Here is a 19,484-nt window from a genome sequence, read left to right as displayed (position 1 = left end):
GAAAATTGCTTATTGTCACAAGTAAGCTTCAATGAAGTTACTGTGAAAAGCCCCTAGTCGCCACATTCCGGCGCCTGTTCGGGGAGGCTGTTACGGGAATTGAACCGTGCTGCTGGCCTGCCTTGGTCTGCTTTCAAAGCCAGCGATTTAGCCCTGTGCTAAACAGCCCCTAATAACAACCACTGTTATAGTGCGTGTGCTCTCACTGGTGATTGGCTGCGCTGTTGTGTGTGTTGATTGGTCCCACTGTGTGTCCATCAGTGTGTGTCTGCACCATGATATACTGGTGTATATTATGACAATAGCCTCCCGTCCAGGCTGATTATTTGGAACGTGAGTGGTCTGAATGGGACAGTGAAGAGAGCACACGTGTTCGCGCATTTAAAGGGACTGAAGGCAGACGTGGCAATGCCCAGGAGACACATCTGAAGGTCACTGACCAGATGAGACTAAGGAAGGGCTGGGTGGGTCAGGTGTTCCACTCAGGGTTGGACTCGAAGATCAGGGGGGTAGCAATTCTGATCAGCAAGCGAGGGGCATTTGAGGCTGGGAGAATAATGGCAGATAAAGGGGATAGGTATATCATGGTGAGTGGGAAGAGGAGGGGGTCCATGCTTGTGAATGTCAACGCCCCGAACTGGGACGATGTGGATTTTATGAGGCATGTGCTCGGTAAAATCCCGGACCTGAAGTCACACAACTTGGTCATGGGAGGGTACTTTAATACGGTCATTGAACCTGAATTGGATCGCTCAAAATCCAGGACTGGGAAGAGGCCGGCGGCGGCAAGGGAGCTGAAGGGATTTATGGAACAGATGGGGGACGTAGACCCCTGGAGATTTACACGGCCGAGGGTTAAGGAGTTCTCCTTCTTCTCCCACGTCCACAAAGTTTATTCCCGTATTGATTTTTTTTGTTCTGGGCAGGGCATTGATCCCAAAGATGACGGGGACGGAGTACTCGGCGATTACAGTTTCGGATCATGCCCGCACTGGGTAGATTTGCGGCTTGGGGAGGAGAGAGGGCAACGTCCGCTGTGGAGACTGGACGTGGGGTTGTTAGCTGACGAGGTGATTTGCGAGCGGATGAATAAGAGTAACCAGGACTATTTGGAAACAAATGACATGGGAGAGGTTTCGGCAGCGATGGTCTGGGAAGCCCTGAAGGCAGTTCTTTGAGGGGAACTTATATTGATCCGGTCCCATAGAGAAAAGAGGGAAAGGGCGGAGAGGGAGAGATTGGTGAAGGAGTTACTCCGGGTGGATAGGAAATATGCAGAGGCCCCGGACGTGGGACTCCTGAGGGAGCGGCGTAAGCTTCAGGCGGAATTTGAATTGTTGACCACAGGGAAAGTGGTAGAACAGTTGAGAAAGGCTAAGGGTGCGGTGTATGAATACGAGGAGAAGGTGAGTAGAATGCTGGCGCACCAGCTTAGGAAGAGAGAGGCGGCCAGGGAGATTGTGGGAGTAAAGAATAAGGAGGGCAACTTGGTCTCAGACCCGGAGGGGGTGAATAAGGTTTTTGAGGAATTTTACAGCAAACTATATGATTCGGAACTCCTGGCAGGTGCGGAAGGGATGAGGCAATTTCTAGACCAGTTGAGGTTCCCGCGGGTGGAGGAGGGTCAGGTAGAGGGGCTGGGGGCACCGATTGAGACAGAAGAAATTATTAAGGGGCTGGAGGGCATGCAGTCGGGTAAAGCTCCGGGGCCAGATGGCTTCCCGGTGGAGGATTGTTTTTTAAATTTCAGAGGTGTTGAGCCCACTTTTGATGAGGACCTTTAATAAGGTGAGAGAGAAGGGGACCCTCCCCCCTCAATGTCACAGGCCTCGATCTCACTCATTCTGAAACAGGATAAGGACCCTGAACAGTGTGGGTCTTACAAGCCAATCTCGTTGCTAAATGTGGATGCCAAGCTATTGGCTAAGATCTTGGCCACGAGGATAGAGGATTGTGTCCTGGCGGTGATAGGGGAAGACCAGACTGGATTTGTTAAGGGTAGGCAACTTAATGCTAATGTGCGGAAGCTTTTAAATATTGTTATGATGCCCTCGGAAGGAGAGGAAGCAGAGGTTGTGGCAGCAATGGATGCAGAGAAAGCTTTCGATCGGGTGGAGCGGGAGTACCTGTGGGAGGTGCTGGATAGGTTTGGGTTTGGTGAGGGCTTTACCCGGTGGGTGCGATTGCTGTACCAGGTATCTATGGCAAGTATGCGCACGAACCGGCTTAGGTCGGAGTATTCCAAATTGCACCGGGGGATGAGGCAAGGGTGTCCCCTTTCCCCGTTATTATTTGCTCTAGCCATTGAGCCACTGGCCATCATGCTGAGAGCTTCAAGGAACTGGCAGGGGCTGGTCTGGGAGGAGTGGGGGGGCAGTGGGGGGGGTGGAACACCTGGTCTCGCTCTATGCGGATGATCTCCTCCTGCATATTTCGGGCCCATTGGAGGGGTTGGGGGAGGTCATGCGGATCTTAAGGGAATTTGGCAGTTTCTCGGAGTATAAATTGAGCGTGGGGAAGAGCGAGCTGTTTGTGATCCAGGCTAAAGGACAGGAGAAAAGACTGAGAGAGCTGCCGCTGAGGAGGGTAGAGAAGAGCTTTCTGGGTATACAGGTGGCCCGGAAGTGGGATTTGTTGCATAAGCTTAACCTGACCCGGCTGGTGGAACAAATGGAAGGGGACTTTAAAAGATGGGACATGCTCCCGCTGTCACTGGCAGGGAGGGTACAGACCGTGTGTAGTGCACAAAGACTCCGTGAGACGAATAGAGTGAAGTCGATGAGGCTTTATTAAGCGTGTCTGTTCCCCCGCAGCTCGATAGTAGAATGGCCTGCGGGGGAGGACTCCGGCTTTTTATACTCCACCTTCAGGGCGGAGCTAGAGGTTAACGGCCAACCAGGACCCGAGATCTGTCAGCCAATGACATTAGGGCTTCCAGTCCCACATGACCCCTAATACATACTACCACATTCACCCCTTGTCAAAAATGAACCCGGCGGGGTGATGCTTCGTATGGTGGTAAGGGTTTATAGGGCTGGTCCTGGGAGGAAAAACATTCACATGGCAATACAGTATTGTACAATTTAGTCCTGTTTCAACTATTTACAGAAGGTATCGGGAGAAAAGCAAAATGTTCTTGTGAAAAGTCCATATATTGATTTAGATCGACACCACGAGTCGGTCGGGCAGTCTGGTCGTCCGTGTCGATCGCCTCAGCACCGGTGGTGGTGGTGGTGGTGCTTGTACCGGTGTTGTCGTCTCCGGGAGCCTTACGGTTTCCGCTTGGGCTTTATTCTTGGTCGGGCCTGAGGGGAGGGGAACCGATCCTCCTGGGAAGGGGGCGGTCGCGAGGTGCGGCGGTGGCAGGAAGGGGGGGGGTTGGGTGAATGGTGTCGGGGGGGGGTGTGTGTTGCCGGCGGGCGCCAGATCCCGCAGGGAGACCGTGTCCTGTCGGCCGTCGGGGTACTCCACGTAAGCGTACTGCGGGTTCGCGTGGAGGAGGTGAACCCTTTCGACCAACGGGTCCGCCTTATGTGCCCGCACATGCTTTCGGAGCAAGATGGGTCCTGGGGCCGCCAGCCAGGTCGGCAGCGACATTCCAGAGGAGGACCTCCTAAGGAAGACAAGGAGACGCTTATGAGGCATTTGATTAGTGCTCGTACATAATAGCGACCAGATGGAGTGGAGAGCGTCCGGGAGGACCTCCTGCCACCGTGAAACTGGGAGGTCCCTGGACCGTAGGGCCAGTAGGACGGTCTTCCAGACCATGCCGTTCTCCCTCTCTACTTGCCCGTTCCCCCGGGGGTTGTAGCTGGTCGTCCTGCTCGAGGCTATGCCCTTGCTGAGCAGGAACTGGCGCAGCTCGTCACTCATGAAAGAGGACCCCCTGTCGCTGTGGACGTATGCGGGGCAACCGAACAGTGTGAAGATGGTGTTCAGGGCTTTAATGACTGTGGCCGCGGTCATGTCAGAGCAGGGAATGGCGAATGGGAAGCGGGAGTATTCGTCCACCACATTAAGAAAGTATGTGTTGCGGTCGGTGGAGAGAGGTGCGCACCTGATTAAGGCTTCCCGCCCCTTTGAACGCCTTAGTCTCGATTTCAAAGGGCCCCTCCCCTCCACCGACCGCAACACATACTTTCTTAATGTGGTGGACGAATACTCCCGCTTCCCATTCGCCATTCCCTGCTCTGACATGACCGCGGCCACAGTCATTAAAGCCCTGAACACCATCTTCACACTGTTCGGTTGCCCCGCATACGTCCACAGCGACTGGGGGTCCTCTTTCATGTGTGACGAGCTGCGCCAGTTCCTGCTCAGCAAGGGCATAGCCTCGAGCAGGACGACCAGCTACAACCCCCGGGGGAACGGGCAAGTAGAGAGGGAGAACGGCACGGTCTGGAAGACCGTCCTACTGGTCCTATGGTCCAGGGACCTCCCAGTTTCACGGTGGCAGGAGGTCCTCCCGGACGCTCTCCACTCCATCCGGTCGCTATTATGTACGAGCACTAATCAAACGCCTCATGAGCGTCTCCTTGTCTTCCCTAGGAGGTCCTCCTCTGGAACGTCGCTGCCGACCTGGCTGGCGGCCCCAGGACCCATCTTGCTCCGAAAGCATGTGCGGGCACATAAGGCAGACCCGTTGGTCGAAAGGGTTCACCTCCTCCACGCAAACCCCCAGTACGCTTACGTGGAGTAACCCGACGGCCGACAGGACACGGTCTCCCTGCGGGATCTGGCGCCCGCCGGCAACACACACCCCCCCCCCGACACCATTCACCCAACCCTCCCCTTCCTGCCACCGCCGCACCCCGCGACCGCCCCCTTCCCAGGAGGATCGGTTCCCCTCCCCTCAGCACCGACCAAGAATAAAGCCCAAGCGGAAACCGTAAGGCTCCCGGAGACGACAACACCGGTACAAGCGCCACCACCACCACCGGGGCCGAGGCGATCGACACGGACGACCAGACCGCCCGACCGACCCGTGGCATCAATCTAAATCAATCTATGGACTTTCCACAAGAACATTTTGCTTTTCTCCCGATACCTTCTGTAAATAGTTGAAACAGGACTAAATTGTACAATACTGTATTGCCATGTGAATGTTTTTCCTCCCAGGACCAGCCCTGTAAACCCTTACCACCATACGAAGCATCACCCGGCCGGGTTCATTTTTGACAAGGGGTGAATGTGGTAGTATGTATTAGGGGTCATGTGGGACTGGAAGCCCTAATGTCATTGGCTGACAGATCCCGGGTCCTGGTTGGCCGTTGACCTCTAGCTCCGCCCTGAAGGCGGAGTATAAGAAGCCGGAGTCCTCCCCCGCAGGCCATTCTACTATCGAGCTGCGGGGGAACAGACACGCTTAATAAATTGTAGCGCACAAAGACTCCGTGAGACGAATAGAGTGAAGTCGATGAGGCTTTATTAAGCGTGTCTGTTCCCCCGCAGCTCGACAGTAGAATGGCCTGCGGGGGAGGACTCCGGCTTCTTATACTCCGCCTTCAGGGTGGAGCTAGAGGTCAACGGCCAACCAGGACCCGGGATCTGTCAGCCAATGACATTAGGGCTTCCAGTCCCACATGACCCCTAATACATACTACCACACCGTGAAAATGACGGTCCTCTCCAGGTTCTTATTTGTATTCCAGTGCCTTCCCGTCTTCATCCCGAAGGCCTTTTTCAAGCGGGTTAATAAGATCATCTCGGGATTTGTGTGGGCGAATAAGACCCTGCGAGTCAAGAGAGTGCTGCTGGAACGCAGTCGGGGGGAGGGTGGGCTGGCGCTGTCGAACTTTTGCAACTACTACTGGGCAGCCAACATCGCCATGATCAGGAAGTGGGTAATGGGGGAGGGGTCGGCATGGGAACATTTGAAAGCGGCGTCATGCAAAGGCACCAGTTTGGGAGCGCTGGTAACGGCACCTCTGCCGTTCTCGTCGGCCCAATATTCCGCAATCCGGTGGTGGTGGCAGCACTGAAGATCTGGGGGCAGTGGAGGAGACACAAGAGGGTGGAGGGCACGTCGGTCTGGACCCCGATATGTAATAACCACAGGTTTCTACCAAGCAAGATGGATGGCGGGTTTCAGAGCTGGCAGAGGGCGGGTATTAGAAGGATGGGTGACCTGTTTATAGATGGGAGCTTTCCCAGCCTGCAGGCGCTGGAGGACAAGTTTAAATTGCCGCCAGGGAACGGCTTTAGGTATTTACAAGTGCGAACCTTCCTGAGGAAGCAGGTGGTGGCCTTCCCGCTGCTGCCGCTACGGGGGTTACAAGATAGAGTAGTGTCCGGTACCTGGGTGGGGGAGAGGAAGGTGTCGGACATCTACCAGGAGCTGTTGGAGGCGGAGGAAACCCCGGTGGAGGTGCTTAAAGGCAAGTGGAAGGAGGAGTTAGGAGGGGAGTTAGAGCCGGACTATGGGCGGAAGCCCTAAGTAGGGTTAATTCCTCCTCATCATGTGTAAGGCTCAGTCTCATACATGATGTGGAGATGCCGGCGTTGGACTGGGGTGAGCACAGTACGAAGTCTTCCAACACCAGGTTAAAGTCCAACAGGTTTGTTTCGATGTCACATCGAAGTGACATTGAAACAAACCTGTTGGACTTTAACCTGGTGTTGGAAGACTTCGTACAGTCTCATACAGTTCAAGGTGGTTCACCGGGCACACATGACGGCGGCGAGGATGAGCAGGTTTTTCGGGGTAGAAGACAGATGTGCGAGGTGTGCAGGCAGCCCAGCAAACCATGTCCATATGTTTTGGGCATGCCCGAAGCTTGAAGAGTTCTGGCGGAGGTTTGCCAGGGCTGGGTACGCGGGTGGTGCCGAGTCCAGAGGTGGCGATCTTTGGAGTGTCAGAAGACCCGGGAGTTCAGGGAGTGAAAGAGGCCAATGTTCTGGCCTTTGCCTCCCTGGTAGCCCGGAGACGGATACTTTTAATGTGGAGGGACTCAAAACCCCCGAGTGTAGAGACTTGGGTCAATGACATGGCTGGGTTTCTCTGCCTCGAGAAAAAAAGTTTGCCTTAAGAGGATAAATGCGAGGGTTCTCCCGGAGGTGGCAGTAGTTCGTCGACTTTCTTGCGGAAATTTAATTTAAAATATCGGCAGTAGCAGCTTTCTGAAGGGCGGGGGGGGGGGGGGGAGGGGGTTAGTGTTGCGTTTGTTTGTTTTTTTTGCTATTTTGGATGGTCTGTGAAGACAGAACTGTTCGGGGAAATGTCTATTTTTGCACTATGTTACTGTTTTACGCCTATTGTTCTTTTTCTGTTTTTGTTATAACATTTTACAAATATTTCAATAAAAATATATATATTTTTAAATAAAAAAACCTCGGCAAAACATTCATCTTCACCGCTTGGACCCTCCCTACCAGAGTCAGGTGCAGCGTGTCCCACCTCTTCAGATCCTCCCTGACCTCCTCCACCAGCTTTGTTAGATTCAACTTTGTAGCCTCGCACACTCTTTTGCTACCTGAATCCCCAAATATTTAAGATATCTCTGGCCACCTTGAATGGTAACCCCCCTAGGTTGGCTCACCGACCCAGCTCATTCACCAGGAACACCTCACTTTTCCCTATGTTTAATTTATATTCCAAGAACACCCCGAACTTCCCCAACAGGCCCATGATCCTCTCCATTCTCTCCAGCAGATCTGACACGTACCGTAACAGCGGCACGCATGCTCGCTATTCCCCCTCGGAATCCCTTGCCACTCTGCCGACACCTTAAGGCCATTGCCAAAGGCTCTATAGCTAGCGCAAACAGCAGCGGTGACTGAAGGCACCCCTGCCTTGTTCCCCTGTGTAGCTTAAAGTTTTGTGAACCCAAATCGTTGGGCCGTACACTCGCCATCGGTGCTACATATAACAGGTGCACCCATGCCACAAACTTTGGCCCAAACCCGAACCTTCCCAGGACCTCAAACAAATACCGCCACTCCACCCGGACAAACGCCTTCTCCGCATTAATGAACACCACTATCTCCAGTACCCAACCTCTTGACGGAGTCATGATCATATTTAACCGCCTCCTTATATTACTAGAGAGCTGCCTGCCCTTTATGGAGCCTGTCTGGTCCACCGTGACCACCTCCGGGACACAACCTTCCATCCTCCCCGCCACCAACTTAGCCAGCACTTTCACATATGTATTTAATTGCGATATGGGCCTCCAAGACCCACATTCCAATGGGTCCTTTCCCTTCTTTGTTATCAATGTGATTGTTGCCTGCGTCATCGTCTCCGGCAGCTCCCCCTTCTCTAACTCCTCATTGAATGCCCCCAAGAGATGCAGTGCCAGGTCCATCGTAAACTCCTTATAAAATTTTGCTGGGTAGCCATCGGACCCTGGGGCCTTCCCCGGCTTCATATCCCTTATCCCTTATATCCCAATACCTCCCTCAGCCCCAAAGACGCCTCTAGCGCCTGCCTATTCTCTTCCTTCAACTGTGGAAACTCCATCCCATCTAAAAGCCACCCCATGTCCACTTCTTCACCCCCCAACCCCGGTTTGTCTGTACAGTTCCTTATAGTAATCCCTAAATACCTTGTTTATCTTCCCTGGCTCTGTCACCACCTCCCCTGTCTCTGTCCGTATCCTCAATATTTCCCTGGACGCAGCCTGCCTCCGTAGCTGATGTGCTAACACTCGACTCGCCTTCTCCCCATGCTTGTACTGCACCCCCCTTGCCTTGCGCAGCTGCCCCACAGCCCTCCCGGTCATCAACCTATCAAACCTCCCCTGCAACTTTTTCCTTCTCGCCAATCCTTCCATGGTGGATGTCCTCTAATATTCCTTAACTACTTCAACTATCTCATTCATTAAGCACTCATATTCCTCCTTTCTTTCCCTATCCGCATATGCCTTGAACGAGATAATCTCCCCTCAGACCACCTCCTTTAGTTCCTCCCAAAATGTGTCAGGCGACACCTCCCCATTCTGGTTCAACTCTATATAGTCTTTAATCACCGACTGCACCAACTACAGAACCCTCTATCTGCCAACAACGTCGAATTGAGCCTCCACCCCGGCCTCTGCTCCCGTCCCGATCTAAGCCGAATCTCCAGCGCATGGTTTGAAATTATTATCCCTGCGTCCTCTGCCCCCTCCACCCCAACCAATACCTCCCGACTCACCACAAAAAAATTGATTCTTGAATACACCCTTGTCATGTGAGAGCACCTTTAAGAAATGGATGTGTAAGCAATGTACCTTTAAGAAAACAGTGATGTCAGAGTGTGGGTGGAGCTGGGTTTTAGATCAGCCATTTTGTAGTAGTTTAGTTTCAGTTTGAAAAGAGCTTGTGTGTGTCTGTGTTTTGCAGTGAGCTGGATTTTCTGTGATCTTTGCCATGAAAGACTATCTCTGGATTATTTGGGTGATTTGAACTCATAATAGTAAAGCCTTTAACCTGATGTGATTCTGTTTAAAGGTGTTTAAGTCTCTTGGAAGTATGAAGGAACATTTTAAGGAAGTATTTACTGTTGCAATATTTTCTGAGTTATCTTTGAAGTAAGGGGTGTTAAGGGATCCAATGTTTATTTAAAAGGTTAAGTTGAGTTCATAGAATAAACATTGTTTTGTGTTTAAAAACCCACGTGTCCATAATTGTAATCCCACACCTAGGGAACAAGCCGTGTACTAGGAAAAGCAACTAATACATTAAAGGGAGAGGTTGGTTGAACTCCATGATACATTTTGGGGTTCTGAAAACGCCTCGCCCATAACACCCTATAAACCTTTCCCCTGGGTTCTTAAAGCACCACGGGTGCACCATATCCATCTTTTCCATGAACCCTTCCAGATCCTTTGCAATTCCCATCCTATCCATCGACCTGGGGTTCGACCTAACTACCCTCGGCTCTAAAACACATTTAAAATCTCCTCCCATAATCAACTGGTACATGACCAAGTCGGGGATTGCTGCCATAAAACCAACATCATCCCAAATCGTTTTTTTATACTTTCACCAATACCACTGGCATCCCCTCACCATCACATAGCCCCACCCTGATCCCTCACTTCCTTCACACTCACAAACCCCGTTTTCTTGCTCATCAAGATGGCCACCCCCCACGACTTTAGGTCAAACCCCTAGTGGAATACCTGACCCATCAATCCCTTTCTCAACCTAACCTGGTCCTTCATGCGGAGGTGTGTCTCCTGCAGAAAGACCAGCTCCGCTTTTAAATGCCTGAGGTGCGCAAAAACCCAAGATCTTTCCACCGGTCCATTGAGCCCTCGTACGTTCCATGTTATAAGCCTTACTTATTCCCCTCTACTGTCAGCCATCCTCCCCTTTCAGTTCTACCCCCTCTGATTTCATCCTGTACTGGGCCCATCCAAGATGGCCCCCTTCTCCACCCCTGACCATGCTTCCTCGCCAACTCTGCCACATTGTATCTCCCTCCATTCCCCCACTCCCCATCAGCCCCTCCCCCCAATGCCCTTTCCCTCCTCGGCCATTTCTCGCGGCCATCTCCTCCACCTCACTTCTGTTAATCCGCATTACCTGCCAGCGTAGCAACTCCTGCCCAAAGGACATACCCCTCCCTCACCCTCACCTCTTTGTTATGTGTAGAAGGCTCCCTGCATCCCTCCCCCTCCCCCATCCAAACAAAGACACATCTCAGACCACAGGCCACCTCCCCAAAGACAAACAAAATAAAAAAACACCGTCACGGGCAGCAGGATTTGGGGGAGGGGGGGGGCTGCACCCCCTTAAAAACCTTTCACCCCTGCTAACCATTGTCGATCCAACAGAAAAAAGAAATATCCTCCACCTGGGAGGAAAGGAACCCCCTCCTCCCTCCAACCCCACTCTACCCGTATCTTCCATCACTCCAGAGAGCCAGCACCTCCGTCTCCCAAAGTTCTCCCCCAGTTTGTGCTCCTTGATAAAGTAATTGGCCGCTTCTGGGGTCTCAAAGTAATCCTGCCCTCATAAATTAATCCGCACTCATAAATTGCCCATAGTTTCGCCAGGTAGAGCATCCCAATCTGCCATCGATAAAGCACTGCCTTAGCCCTGTTGAACCCAGCACACCATTTTGCCAGTTCAGTTTCAGTGTCCTGCTATATTCGGACCTTGTTCGCCTCCCATTCGCAGTTCTGCTCCTCTGACCCACTGCAGGATTTTCTCTTTCTCCACAAACTTGTGGAGTCTTATGATCGCCTCCCGCGGCAGCTCCCCAGCTCTCGACTTATGCCTCACAGACCTGTGCGCTCTATCCACCTCAGGGGCCTTGTCCAGCACAGCCTCCGCCACCAATCCTGCCTACATCGTCGAGACATAGCTCGTGGCACTCGTGTCTTCCAATCTTTGAAGCAGGCCGACTGTTCGCAAATTCAGCCTTCTCGACCTGTTTTCCTGTTCTTCCACTTTTGCTCTCAGCATCTTGCAAAGGTCTCCTAAGAGCCCCACCTCCTCCTCAAATACCACCATTCGATCCCTGTGGTCCGAAATCACCCTCCCGATCTCTCGGGTCTCCAACTCCTGTGCCTCATAGACACTTTTCAACCCTTTCCATCGAGCCTGCAGGGGCGCCACAGCTCGTTTGGTGGCCTTCGATCTGTCCTCCAGCACCTCCGTCCTCTGCTGACGGAACTCTTCCCCAATAAAGGCCATCAACTGTTCCATCTGGGGTCTTCGAACTTATACTGACCCTTCACCTTCCTCCATCTTTCCAAACGCTACTGCATCATAGGTTTCTTGTAACTCCTTGGCCAGATCCTTCACCTTCTTCTGCCAGGTTTGGTAACCAGCAGACATGCCACACCTGGGGGGGGGGGGAACTTCTCCGACCTTCAGCTACACTTTTCCATCGAAGTTACTCCTGATTTGGGGTAAACAGAGCTCTTTTCTATGCCTTCAAGCAGGAGCTGCTCTGTGTGCAACCATTCACCATGGCCGCCACCAAAAGTCACCACTTCCCTTCTCACTAATCAGGGCCCCAAATGCTCCTTGCATATGAAACAAGGAGTATTGTTTGCTCCTTATGATGCTCGTATGTTGTGCAGACCAAATGCAGATTGGGAGATCGCTTTGCTGAACATCTCTATTCATTCTGCAAGCCCAACTCTGAACTTTTTGTAGCTTGTCATGTTAAATCTCTGTCCCTATCTGGCAGCAGTTCTTACACTGTTCCAATAATAATAATCTTTATTAGTGTCACAAGTAGGCTTACATTAACACTGCAATGAAGTTACTGTGAAAAGCCCCTAGTCGCCACACTCTGACGCCTGTTCGGGTACACTGAGGGAGAATTCAGAATGCCCAAATTACCTAACAGCCCGTCTTGTGGGAGAAACCTGGAGCAGCCGGGGAAACCCACGCAGACATCGGGAGAACATGCTGACTCCGCACAGACAGTGACTCAAACCGGTAATCGAGCCCGGGACACTGGCGCTGTGAAGCAACAGTGCTAACTATGCCGCCCACAAAGCGCAACGAAAGCTCGAGGATCAGCATCTCCTCTTTCAATTAGACACTTTAGCCAGCCTTCTGGACTCAACTTCCAGTTCAAAATAACTTCAGGTCATAACCACTGCTCCTATATTTTTCAGACAGCTGGAATCTGCCGTTGCCATTTACCCCACCTGCAGTTCCTTTACTTTAGCATCCCCTCTTGCTTTTCACCATCATCCATCCCTTCTGTCATTTAATCAACCCCACCTTCCCTTTTGTTTTCTCCCACTCCCTCTTTGTAATTCATTATACCCGAAGACATTTTAAATGACTGCACTGCACCCACCTGCTTTGTAATTGAGAACCTTTCTATAGTACTGAACTTAAAACTCCTGTTTTAAAGGGAAGGATATTGAGATATACAGCTTGAAACGAGATAGGGGACGGGATTCTCCCTTTCCCGACGCCGATTTTCTAATCGCCAATCGGACGGAGAATCCCTTTTTACGACTCGTTCCCCTCTGAAATGACACGCCGCCGTTGGGACAGCCATAGGACATCACCTGAAGGCACCCCCCCCAATGCTCTGCCCCCGATGGGCCAAGTTCACAATGGCGCTGGGGACATGTGGTCCCAGCCATGTGGGAACCCGGCATGGTGGCTGTGGACTGTATCCAGCAGTGCTAGTTGGCCGGGAGCCGTGCTGCTGGCCGGGGGAGCTTTGGTGAGGGCTGGGGGGACTTGTGGGGGATGGCCAGAGGGTTTCCAGGGGGGCACTATCTGGCAGGTTGGGTCCACGCACGACCGCGGCATGTTGTACAGCACGACTGCTGCTGGTCGCCGCCGTGCGCATGCGTGGCCACGGACCCGGCAATTCTCCGGCTGTTTATGTCAGGGAGGCCGGGCATTTTACGTGGTGAGGCTGCTAGCCCCCACCAGTCGCAGCATCGATGAGGGGGCAGAGCCGATTTTTTTTCCCACATAAAACGCCACGGATCCAGCCTAAGCCTCAGAATCGGAGAATCTGGTGCAGGCTTATACTAGATGGTTCATGATGTGGAGATGCCGGCGTTGGACTGGGGTGAGCACAGTAAGAAGTCTTACAACACCAGGTTAAAGTCCAACAGGTTTGTTTCAAATCGCTAGCTTTCGGAGCACTGCTCCTTCCTCAGGTGAATGAAGAGGTAGGTTCCATTGTCTGGCATCTTTGAATCTGTCTATATATATGTTTCTGGAACATACCTCTTCATTCACCTGAAGATGGTTCATGAGGAGGAAAACAGCGCCACAGCCTTGATTGGCTGGATGTGCTGTTTCTTGACTTTCTGTAGATCTGTAAAATAGAGTGGACGCGAGTTGGGACCAGCTCTTTGCCCTGTGGGTGGGAGCTCGTGTCACCAGCAGAGGGCTTTGCCCTGTGGGTGGGAGCTCATATCACCAGCAGAGGGCTTTGCCCTGTGGGTGGGAGCTCGTGTCACCAGCAGAGGGCTTTGCCCTGTGGGTGGGAGCTCATATCACCAGCAGAGGGCTTTGCCCTGTGGGTGGGAGCTCGTGTCACCAGCAGAGGGCTTTGCCCTGTGGGTGGGAGCTCATATCACCAGCAGAGGACTTTGCCCTGTGGGTGGGAGCTCGTGTCACCAGCAGAGGGCTTTGCCCTGTGGGTGGGAGCTCATATCACCAGCAAAGGGCTTTGCCCTGTGGGTGGGAGCTCGTGTCACCAGCAGAGGGCTTTGCCCTGTGGGTGGGAGCTCATATCACCAGCAGAGGGCTTTGCCCTGTGGGTGGGAGCTCATATCACCAGCAGAGGGCTTTGCCCTGTGGGTGGGAGCTCATATCACCAGCAGAGGGCTTTGCCCTGTGGGTGGGAGCTCGTGTCACCAGCAGAGGGCTTTGCCCTGTGGGTGGGAGCTCAGAGGGCTTTGCCCTGTGGGTGGGAGCTCATGTCACCAGCAGAGGGCGGCTCCATTTATTGTCTCCAGATTTCCACTGCCACAAATAGTTCCTTGCGAGTATTTGACCATATTAATTTAAACACATTGCCACACAGACCTGCCTTTGTCAAGGATTTAAGGCAGTACTTCGGCGATAGTCCGCTGTGTAATTAGATTGTGTGGCCTGGCCGGCTGTCCGAGTGTCTTTGCAGAGTAATGAATGGGTGGGGACAGTGGCACTTTGGACTCTTTAGTAAACGGCACCGGTCATACACATGGAGCTGGACTGTGACTGCAGGAGGGGGAGGAGCCGGCCCGAGTACTTCATGTCCCACTCAGTGAGTGCACAACTAGGACAAGTTTAGCGATGGTGGCGGCTCTTTCCTCTCAGCCCAGTCTCGGATCCAGACAGCAACTACCCCGGAGAGGTGGCAGAGATAAACTTGCTGGAGGGGGTCAAAGACTGGGGCATGGAAACTGGCAGCACATAGTCCCTGCTCTGATAACGGGGTGAGTGATGCAAGGCATCGCATTTCTCGATGTACTTCTCCTACGTTTATCCCTCCCCATTTCCCAATCCCTTCCCCCCTTTCCCAGTGTGTTTATATTTGACTTTTTTTTCTTGCTGTCACCGGAACCACGGCAGTCCTTTTATATGTGTCATTCGTATATTTAATGATAACGCTTTGTCGTTGCATTTGGAGAAGGCGCAAGTTGATTCGAAAACTTTATTTTTAAATAAACAAGGTCATTTTGAAATGTTTAATGAAGAAAGTGAAGTTTCATGCAAGTCATGCCAGAATTAAAACTTATTTCCCCTTTTGGATTAATGCTCTTCTTTAATGCAGCAATAATTAGTGTTAGAATCATTGTACGAATTGCCTAAGTTATTCTTATTAAAAATGCTGCCTGTTACTTTTTTCTCTCTGTAGAAACCTGGCAGAAGTGCAAACGCTGGTAGAGACTGGAGGTGAAGAGCTTCTGTCTCAGTACGATGAGAAAGGATACACTCTTGTGCATTGGGTGGCTCTCACTGGGTCCATAGCTCTCCTCAGATACCTATTAGACTTGAGGCTCCCTGTCAATCTGCCCAGCCGCTCTGAACCGGCTCAGCGACCCATTCACTGGGCAGCAGTGAAAGGCCAGATCACGGTCGTAGACATCCTACTGCAGGCTGGAGTTTCAGTGGATGAGATGGATGAGAGAGGATGCACTCCTTTCATAATAGCTTCACAATACGGACACATTGCCCTCTGTTGCTACCTGGTGGGGAAAGGAGCCAGACTGCAAGCATGTGACAGTGAAGGTGACAATGCATTGCACTGGGCAGCATTTAAAGGTGAGGTTTAACAATTTTGTTCCTGCGATATAAATGGGTACATTTTTTGAGGTCTGTGCGGATGAGAGATCGGTTGTACTCTGGAGATAAATTATTACATGCAGGTCTGTAATGAATAATTTAGAAAATGTTCACGAAGAGCAATGGGCAGCCAATCAGATAGCAATATCGGTGCTACCAGCCCCTGGGTTAGATTTTCTGCCCATTCATAGTCAAATAGCAGTACTCTATGTGTCTGACCATGATCAATCAGCTGTGAACCTGCCTCCATTTTCTTTACCTATTATATTACAATATAATCTTTTTGCAACCATTTAGATTTATTGCTCACTTTTTAAATCTTAGATTAAAGGTAATTTAGATTAAAAGTGCGGCACAGTGGCTAGCACTGCTGTCTCATTGCACCAGAGATCCGGGTTCAATTCTGGACTTGGGTGGCTGTCTGTGTGGAGTTTGTATGCTCTCCCCGTGTATGCATGGGTTTCTTCCGGGTGCTACAGTTTCATCCCACAGTCCAAAGATGTGCAGTGTAGGAGGATTGGCCAAGTTAAACTGCCCCTTAGTGTCTAACAATTAGGTGGGGTTACGGGGATAAGGCAGTGGAGTGGCCTACATAGCGTGCTCTTTCAGAGGATCGGTGCAGACTTGATGGGCAGAATGTAGGGATTCTATGATTCTATGAAGAGTATCTCTTTCTGAGGCAGAAGTTCTTTTCACACAGGATATCTTGTAAAGAACAACTACCACAAGTCTTCAATCTATGTACTTGTTATGATTTAAAAGCATACAAAACTGGGTTGGTGGCAAATGACATCTTGTTCACTGTCATATAAACCAGATCATGACTTCCCATTCTAATACTTGCTGGACCAAGAATGGTATTGACTGCAGGGATCTGTTAGCAAATTACTCACATCATTTCAAGGCAAGGGATGTGTGCCGTAGAATAAATTTGGAAAGAAAGATAGAAAATAGTTTCCAAAGTGCAGCCTATAGGCTAAAATCACCAGCAGGTTCAGATTTCCATAGAATCCCTACAATGCAGAAGGAGGCCATTCATCCCCTTCAGTCTGTACCGACCCTTCAAAAGAGCACTCTATCTAGGCCCCCTCCCCTGCACTTTGAGACACTGCATTGTATGTAAATGCATGTCCCACAAGACAAACAACCTGCATTGGACAGATTGCAGCTCATCTGAAAAAAATCTGCATTCTTTCCAACAACAAATGTTGCTTGTTTTCAGAGACTTTTAATAATATCTTTTTGTAACCATTGTCATGTGAGAGTACCTTTAAGAAATGGGTGTTTAAGAAATGTACCTTTAAGAAATGGGTGTTTATCAGTGATGTCAGAGTGGGGGTGGAGCTGGGCTGTCTGTCAACTTTTTACTTTCGTTTTAGGCTGTTTGCTGCAGGGTGTGTTTTAGTTTTGTTTTCAGTGTTGGAGCTGAAGCCAGACAGAGCACGTGTACTGTTGATCTCTCTGCCATGAAAAGACTATCTCTTTATCATTTGGTGAATTCAGAATTATAAATGTTCTCAGTAGTGAATGTAAACCTAATGTGCTTCTGTTAAAAGGTTTTTCTTTGTCTTCTGGATGTTGTTTGGGAAGTTATTAAGGATTACGTAGTGTTGTATTCTTTGGGGGTTGTATTTGAATTGATGGTTGCTAAGATGTTCACTGTATGTTTTCAAAAGGTTAACTTGAGTTCATAGAATAAACATTGTTTTGCTTTAAAAAATACTTTTCCATTTCTGTTGTACCACACCTGTAGAGTGGGCTGTATGCTCCCCATACCACAATCTATTAAAAGTTGTGGGTCAGGTGAACTCCATGATACACCTTGGGATTCTCTAAACCCTGGCCCATAACAAATTGGGGGCTCGAGGAGGATAAAAGTCAATCTATTGGATTGGCTTTGTGAACTTAAAGACGGTGAGGTGTGAGCATATTGTGGTTGCTTTTCAGGTGTGATATTTCAGTTAAGTAGAGAGTGTGTTGTGGATAATGGCTCTTTCAGAGGCTCTGAAGTTTTAGGGGGTGGAGACGGTCACACGCAGTGCCTTACGGACAGAGACTAAAAGCAGACTGTTAGATTTGGCAAAAACATTGCAGTTAACATTACCTGACAAAATGCAAAAAGATGAGGTAATTTAAAGTTGCCTGAGATACAGTCTGACTCATTAGAAATGGCAAAGATCCAGTTGCAGATTAAGCAACAGCACCAGGAGAAATAATTAAAGCAGCTTGAATACGAAAGAGAGGAAAAAGAAAGAGAGAGAGCGGAAAGAGAAAGAGATAGAGAGGAAAAAGAAAAGGAGAGAGAAAGGAGAAAAGAAAAAATAGCCCTAGCAGAACAAAAAGAAAGAGAAAGGGAGATACAGATCAGGGAAAAAGATAAAGAGAGAGAGTTTGAACTTCAGAAAATGGCCATGAAACATGACAGTCAGTTAAAATTGGCAGATGTTCCCTTGCGGGGAGAGTCCAGATGATCAAAATGAACGTGCTGCCCAGGTATCTCTTCCTATTCAGATCCATCCCGATCTACATCCGCAAGGCCTTTTTCAAAGCATTAGACAAACTAATTATGGTGTTCGTATGGGGGGGGGGGGGGGGGGGGGGAGAATGCTAGGATCCCAAAGAAGGTCTTACGAAAAACAAAATCAAGGGGAGGGGTAGCCCTCCCAAACCTACAATTCTACCACTGGGCGGCGACGACCGAGCGAATAAGGGGATGGATCAAGGAGCCAGAAGCCGAGTGGGTTCACACGGAATAGGCCTCCTGTAAGGGGACCTCCCTCCGGGCCCTCGCCACGGCGGCACTCCCATCCCCACCCAAAAAACACTCCAGCAGCCCGGTGGTGATAGCCACCCTCCAGTCCTGGAACCAACTACGGCAGCAATTTGGCCTGACCAAAATGTCGGACAAAGCTCCCATCTGCAACAACCATAGGTTCACACCAGCACTGACTGACGCCACCTTCAAAAGGTGGAGACAAAAATGTGAAAATGGAGAATAAAAATATTTTTTTTAAAAATGTTTTTAAAGGTGGAGACAGGACGGGGGGGGGGGGACACTGAGAAGTCAGGGACCTATACACCGACAGGAGGGTTGCAACACTGGACAAACTGACAGAAAAAGTCCAGCTAGGCAGGGGGAACGAGCTAAGGTACCTGCAACTCAAAAACGTCCTACGAAAGGAGACAAAGACTTACCCACAACTGCCACGACAGACATTACTGGAAGAGTTACTGGACGCAAGCATATTAGAGAAAGGAAACTGTAGTGACATGTATGACTGACTGGTAGAAGGGGCCGACACCGTACTGGACGCAACAAGAATGAAATGGGAGGACCTGGGGATCGAAATAGGGTGGGGACTCTGGAGCGAAGCACTGCATAGGATCAGCTCCACCTCCACGTGCGCAAGGCCTAGCCTGACAAAACTAAAAGTGGTACATAGAACCCACTTAACAAGAACCCGTATGAGTAGGTTCTTCCCGGAGGTGGAGGATAGATGTGAACGGTGCCAAGGAGGCCCGGCCAACCACGCCCACATGTTCTGGTCTCGCCCCAGACTTGTGGGGTACTGGACTGCCTTCGTCGAGGCAATGTCCAAAGTGGTGGGGGTGAGGGTGGAGCCATGCCCGAAAGTGGCGGTCTTCGGGGTTTCAGACCAACCAGATCTATTCCGGGGGAGGAGGGCAGACGCCCTTGCCTTTGCCTCCCTTATCGCCCGCCGTAGAATCCTGTTCGGCTGGCGGTCAGCAGCACCACCCAAAGCTGCAGACTGGCTGTCCGACCT

At 50.7% G+C, this 19,484-nt stretch overlaps 1 protein-coding gene across 1 annotated transcript in view; it reads left to right on the top strand.

The window, feature by feature from the left end:
* Positions 1 to 14,416: 14,416 nt before the first annotated feature.
* LOC140408454 (uncharacterized) overlaps positions 14,417 to 19,484 on the top strand; it is an 83,140-nt gene continuing 78,072 nt past the window's right edge. The window contains exons 1-2 of the mRNA XM_072495680.1: positions 14,417 to 14,849; positions 15,272 to 15,678. Coding sequence (XP_072351781.1) covers positions 14,707 to 14,849; positions 15,272 to 15,678 — 550 coding nt within the window. The 5' untranslated portion in view covers positions 14,417 to 14,706. The remainder of the gene's footprint in view (positions 14,850 to 15,271; positions 15,679 to 19,484) is intronic.

This window comes from Scyliorhinus torazame, chromosome 3 (genome assembly GCF_047496885.1).
Source record: "Scyliorhinus torazame isolate Kashiwa2021f chromosome 3, sScyTor2.1, whole genome shotgun sequence".
NCBI lineage: Eukaryota > Metazoa > Chordata > Chondrichthyes > Carcharhiniformes > Scyliorhinidae > Scyliorhinus > Scyliorhinus torazame.
This window is presented reverse-complemented; position numbering and strand designations above follow the sequence as displayed.